This window comes from Durio zibethinus, chromosome 9 (assembly GCF_047325235.1).
Source record: "Durio zibethinus cultivar Kanyao isolate XHJ-2024 chromosome 9, ASM4732523v1, whole genome shotgun sequence".
NCBI lineage: Eukaryota > Viridiplantae > Streptophyta > Magnoliopsida > Malvales > Malvaceae > Durio > Durio zibethinus.
This window is the reverse complement of record NC_143170.1, coordinates 9,438,722-9,445,559: the sequence shown is the minus strand read 5'-3', so window position 1 is coordinate 9,445,559 and position 6,838 is coordinate 9,438,722. Positions and strand designations below refer to the sequence as shown.

At 33.0% G+C, this 6,838-nt stretch overlaps 1 protein-coding gene across 1 annotated transcript; it reads right to left on the bottom strand.

Annotated features, from left to right (window-relative positions):
- Positions 1 to 2,232: 2,232 nt before the first annotated feature.
- Positions 2,233 to 5,666, bottom strand: LOC111310887 (AP-3 complex subunit delta). Its single transcript, XM_022910265.2, has one exon. It carries the CDS (start codon positions 5,326 to 5,328, stop codon positions 2,521 to 2,523), a length of 2,808 nt encoding a protein of 935 aa, XP_022766000.2. The 5' UTR covers positions 5,329 to 5,666; the 3' UTR covers positions 2,233 to 2,520.
- Positions 5,667 to 6,838: the final 1,172 nt, after the last annotated feature.

The window sequence follows — 6,838 nt, the reverse complement described above, 5'->3', positions numbered from 1 at the left end:
TGTAGAGCTCAATGAAGGGCCAAGTGCATAAGTGTGAGCTGCATTTAATGATCATAGACATGCATTTAATACTCTAAGAAAATTGAAGGCTAGTTGGTCTAGTGTGAGGTGATTAACTGATAGAATGTTAGTGGTGGTAGTTAGGTGAGCCTTTCCCATAGGCAAAGGGGTAGGAGCGAGCCTATGTTGTGACAAAAAGTCTGGATGTCGATCCTTTTTAATGGTAACGTGGTAGTCAGCCGTTTACTAACTTAGCGAGTGTGGAAGTTGACTTTGTTGATTGAATAGGTAGGTATAATAATTGTTGTGCCATTTTAGCTTATCTGATGAAGCATGTGGTCATGGGTTTTATTCCCACAAATTGCACCAATTATTTATAGTGTTTTAGGTGAAAATGAGCTAGATAGTGATTTGATAAATAATTTGGGACTGATTTGTTCTTGTAGTAGGAAAGTACGATCAAAAGACATCAGATTGTTCCAATAGGATATTAATGGTGATAGTTGAGTGAGCCTTTCCCACGATGAAAGCATAAGGGCAAACCCGTGGTGAGAAATCTAAATTTCAATCCATTTTTAATAATAACATGATAGTCGAATGTATACTAATTTGACAAGTATGAAGGTTGATTTTATTAACTAATTTGGTAGGTATAACAATTTACTTGATAGTAGATCCAATTATATTTTTAAAAAGACACATATAATTATATTAGAAGTATATAAAATATTGCCTAAAGGAAAATATGCTTGTATAATTAATTGCATCCTACCTAATGAATAAGAAGTAGACATTTTTTTTTATGGCCAATAAGAAGTAGACATATTTTAACATCATAACATTGCACGTATGGCAATAAAAATAGTAAATTGCATATGAAAAGATCATTTGTATTAACAATAACTTAATTGAAATTTTTAGCTCATACATTTTTTTTATTTTTACGATAAAATTATTACTTTTTTTTTAAGTAATCCATATCAAAATTAGTCATTTATGCACCATATGGACTTCTTAACTTTCAACTTCTTGAATTGTCAGCTTATTTTTTGTTTAAAATACATGTTGATTATCTCAAATTCAATATCCTAATTTAAAAAAAAAAACAAAATAAGATTAATGTTATAAATGATCCCTAAATTATAATAAAACGTTTAATGTGATACATAAATTTTAAAAATCTCTAATATAACACATGAACTATGAATCTATTAACTAATGTGATAATCACTTTTAACATAATTAATTTCAAATGATAACATGTGACGAATAAATAATTCTTCAAATATCACTTTAATTAACAGATTTATAATTTAGATACTAAATTAAAAAATTTTTAAATTCAAATAATATATTAAATATTTCGATATAGTTTAACACTATATCTAAGTACTGATAATTGGTATACCAAAAAGAAAATGGGTTTTTATCAACCACAATTTGCAAAGATTCACAATATCAATTTTCAATTTATCATTCTGGTCCCTATACATGTTGCATATCTTGATACATAGGAGATATCATAAAAAATGCTGAATTTTTGTACATTTAAATGATATTTTCTCGACCTAATAAATCTATGAATTCCCATAAGAAACTTGATATTTCCACCAACATTTGCTAAAACGAAACAAAAGAAAAAGCAAAAAAGGCATTTTTTGAAACACTGATGCTAAGTTCTAAATTTTTGCAAATACACCAAACCCAAAGAGGACCAGATGACTTACCATCCGGCTCGCTTCTTGCAATCCTTGAACACCCAAGTCCAAAAGTTTTGGGTTGAAATCATAGCTAGCAAACCTAAACTATAGAGATTTTCTTATGATGGTAGCTACATACTTCTTACATCATCACTGAATTCTGACTGAGTTTCCTTCTGGTTGAGCTGCAAAACTATGGTTATCAAACTATGTTGATAAGTGGTCAAGGGTTGATATCCCCTCCTTAAGAGGGCTAAGATCAAGGCTCCAATGTCCTTATCTCCAAAACAAGAACAAGAACAGGAATTGTTCCTCTGATGCTGCACAACTCAACTGCACACAATCTCTGCAACAAAATTCAGCCTTTCGAGCATGGCACACTACACAATATATGCATAGCTAGACAAAGCCATGATAAGTACAGGCACAAAGATGTAAATATTATATCCTGGTGACCTAGTACTCAAAATGAGATTGCAAGATACGGAAAGTCCAAGCAAAACAATACTAAAACTTGAAACATAGAGAGGGATTTCAAGGCTCAAAACCAACATATAGAGAATATATTCATTTTAGATCTTGGGGGCTAAAATGTTTCAAATTGAAACTTTAGTCCACAAAATTGAAATTCAAAATGTGTAACATCTGAAATAAATCCCATTTTTTCAAATTTCAATAGACCACATATGCCAAATAATAACAAAAACCATAACAATTTACAGCAGAACCGAACTTAGCATGCATGAAGGCTGAATACAGGGGATATTGTCGGCCAATTTCTCTTGAGCAACTTCAGACTTTTGGTTAAAAAATTTTAATGCTATAAAAGGAAATCAGGTATCACAGGTGTTTGTACAGAAAAATTAAAAGGCTCTTCAGCTCTTTGTCCAGATTTATGCATACCATGGCGATGACTACTCTTTTCTTTTAATTTCTGACCATTATCTTTTCTTTCCTCAGCATTCTTCTTCCTTGGACTTCTATGTCTTCTCTCTTTACCATGACTATGGTGTTTTCTCCTCCTTGAACTAGGATTTCCATGGTCAACTAAATTTTCTTTTGATTCCACATGAGAATCTGTATGTTGTTTTTCCTTCCCTTTTCTCTTGCTAGATGGCATATCAGAAAGGTTGCTTTGTGATGAAGTTGGTACAATATCTTCACTACCAAAAAGAACATCATGCACAGCACCTGAAAGTGAATCTTCCTTAGACTCAGGTTTCTCATCCACTTCATCCAATTTCACCACAACAGGCCTAGGCTTGGCATGGTTTGGTTTTCTCTTAGGTGTAAGTGATTCCTCTGTAAGTTTAACAAGATCATCAGCATTATCATTGATATTACCCAGTAACATGGGGTCATTGGCAGGAGGATAATCATTTGAAATCATTTCACTCTTCCCCGAAGGAAGATAATACAACCCATGGTGCTTACGGTGCTCCGCTAACAGAGATGTGGACTCATTTGATTGCCTAGAGTTTTCTTTGATCTGAAGGTTAGAGAAAGAAACACCACCCTTCTCCTCATAAGGACTTCCAAAAGAAAATGAGTTTGATGAAGGTTGATCAATGTCACCACAGATCATTTCCAAGTCGCCGAGGTTCTCCTTAAGCATTAACCCATCTGGTAGACAAATTTTTCCCTGGGCGCTTGAAGAGACGGGACCAAGCTCCTTAGAAAAGGCACCATGCATCAGTTCTATGGTTTTGGAAGCTTCCGCTCCTTTTCTCTCTGAATCCTTTTCCTCTTGAACTGAAGAATTAAGTAAGTCCAGTTTTGTCAAATCAACAAAGCCAAGCACATTCCGCGCTCTCTCCTGTATTTCTACATCATGGCTTCCTAATAGAGGACCCAAAGCCAATTCAACCAGATTCAACAGGTTTACAATGGATTCATTGGTGATAGAGGCAGAGGTACCTGTTGGGCCATGAGTATCAGTTGCATCCACAACGTTTTCAACAGACAGATCATCAAATGATTCATAGGACACAGATGCTGAAACTGCTGAGGGCAAATTATCAGGAAACATAGACGAAGCAGTACTTCCCCTTTGCATGAGGTAAGTAAGTAGGCAAAAAACTAAAACTTTAAAGGCAGACTGAATATAAATTGCCGTAATAGATGGTGGCAACAAACTAGTGCGAGGTTGTAATAGTGCTTCCATAAGCTCTAATGGGTTCCTTGAATACTCAACATATTCTCCAGACACCCAAGCTGCAGCAGATAATAGCCTATGCAAGAAAGAATTCCCAAGTAAAGCAGGATCAATCAGCAGATCACGACTAACACGAACAAGTTCTGGCCTAACATCCTTGACCCTCATACCAATATCAATTAGTTGATTTTCAATTTCTTCTCCCTTCTGGCAATGTGGGATTCTTGACATCTCCCCAAGAAGTGATACATACCAATCAAAATCAACAATAATCTCATATACATTCCTAGAACAAGTTGATAAAATAGAACCAAGAATCTCATTACAAAAATCAGGATCAGATTTAAGTGCATAATTGACCAAAACTCTGGAAATTTCAGCCACATTATGTTCAGATACCAATGCCATCACAAGACGCAATGACTCGATCTTAATATTAGGATCTGCATCACTCAATGACTTAATCACAAATTCCTTATTCTCTGAAACTGCCCACAAATGCTTCGGTGCTACAATGGAAAGTGCCTGTAATCCAAGATACTTAAGATTCGGATCCTCATCCACCAAAAACTCCCGAACCTTTCCCACTGCAAGCCTCACGGCAGAATCATTCTCAATCAAACTAGTAACCACAGTCCTAACACACTCAAACACCAATGACTTTGCCCCAGTTCTCCTCATATGATCACAAATGGGCTCAACAACCCGTTTGGCTAACCTTGGTTCCAGAGGAGCCAACTTAGCAAAAATCTTCAACACCTTAATCAAAACCCAATTGTTTTTTGAATCAACCAAAATCTTATAAAACTCAGGTGCCAACGGAAGGTATGATATGGGATCTTTACTAGCAAGTTCACAAAACACCCCGACGACAGCAGATAAAACCTGGGGATCAGAATTCTCTAAATTTTCAACTAAGCGTTTAAAACACACCCTAACAGATTCTGGGTATTTCTCAAAAACCCTTAAAACTACAGCCACTGCCTTTTTTCGAACATAAAGTTTATTACTAGACAGTAAAGTGAAAATTTCCGGGGTCAAATCTCTAGCAAGATCAACATTTGCGATTCTAGATAAGCATTGAAGAGATAAACTTACTTCAAACTCATTGGTACTCGAAAGATCCTTGCGCAAATGATTAGTTATAAGGAGAAGAACAGGGGTAGAATCATGGAAGGAAATTGAGATTGCATGGTAAGCGATTCTTTTGTGGGAAAAACGAGGGGAAGAGAGGACTTCCAAGGCATGGAAAGTTGCAAACGACATGTCATGGAAGTGGAGAGAGGAAAGGTAGGAAAGTTTGAGGAGAGCTGTGGATTTGGTTGAGAGGTCAGTGGATTTGATTTCTTTACGGATTTCTTCCAGGGCTTTGGAAATGAAAGCTTGTTCACCGATCAGTTGTTGTCTTAGGCCCTTGATTAGGTCCTCTAAAGTGCGTTGAAACAGGGAATCCATCAGTGATGGACCTGACATTGCAAATACGGCGGAAAAAGAGATTTGGGTGTTTGACAATTTCGGTTTATTTGATAGAGTATGGCATTGGAATTTGGGAGTATTTTGGGTTGGGGGAATGAAGGGCAGAAACAACCTTTCTGGGAATACTTTTCAGGGAATTTTGGGTTGAAGTGGGAAGGGGTGTTTTTTCTTTTTTCTTTTCTATTTTAATGAGAAAAAACGACAAGGGATGATAGGCTTCGTCATGGTAATTGGATACAAATGTGGCCAAAACGGGTTTGTTTGGTTATTGGGAAAATGCTAGGAAAATTGAGGATTTTTTTGTACATGGAAGATGTTTTACGATGAAAATTGAAACAAAGATTAACATCCGAATCAAAGGTATTTGTCAATCATATTAGTTATATTATATTTTTTATTATTTATTATCATAAAACTAATTATCTCTTGGTTCCATTAAATCTCTTTAATTTTTACAAAATTTTAAAGACAGTGATATCATGTGTTTAATATTAAATTTTTAATTCTTTCATAAAATTAATGTTTTATGATTTTTTAATATTAAAATTTTAAAATAAAAATAAAAAATAATTTTAGAATAAAAAAGTTTTTAATATTTAAAAACAAAGAATAAATAGTTTTGGAATATAAATATATGAACAAATAAAAATGAGTTAAAAAAGTAATTAATTTATATTAGTGCAGATCATCTAGTTTCGTATGTTTTGTTAGAAAATTTTATAATATTTCATTTAATTGATATTTGATTATATTTAAATTTAGATTGATATATGTAATTAAGAGAAAGTAATTAATAATATAAAATTATTAATTTTAAATAATAATTTTTTATTGCAAAAGAATTTGATAAAAAAGTTGAAGAAGTAGATGATACAATTCTTCTTTATTAAGATAAGATTAATAATTTAAAACTTCAAGTTTATTCAAGGTTTACTCGTTGTTAAATCTTAGACAAATTAAGGAAACAAACAAAAGTTACAAATAGATTTAAAAGCCATGAGACAATATAACTAAGCATTTTTTATGTCAAATAACCAAGTAGCTATTGTTGAATTAAATGAGTTATAAAGTTATGCAAAAAATGTTAATTGGAAATTTTCAAACTAAAAAAACTAGACAATCTTTAACATACTACTTTTGAATGTGAGACAAATCTTAGAAAAATAAGTTATAATCTTTTTAATTTAAAAAAGATTCTATGCATATAAATGCCAACATTTCAATGCATAATTATGAAAATATAATATGTGAAAATATATTAAAAACTCTAAATAAATTCAAACAAGCTATCATCTCTTTAACAAATCAATATTTTTACCTAGTTCCATTAGCGTTATATGCCATTGTCATGCACCAAAGTCCAAAAGCATATAGTTCACTTTAGATCCCAAGCAATCATATAACCAAGCTTTAATCTCCCATTAATGGTGGTGGAAAAGATAAATTGTTCATATATAAAAGGTTTTGAAGTATAATGAGAATAAAAAATGAAAATTTTCAAAAAAAA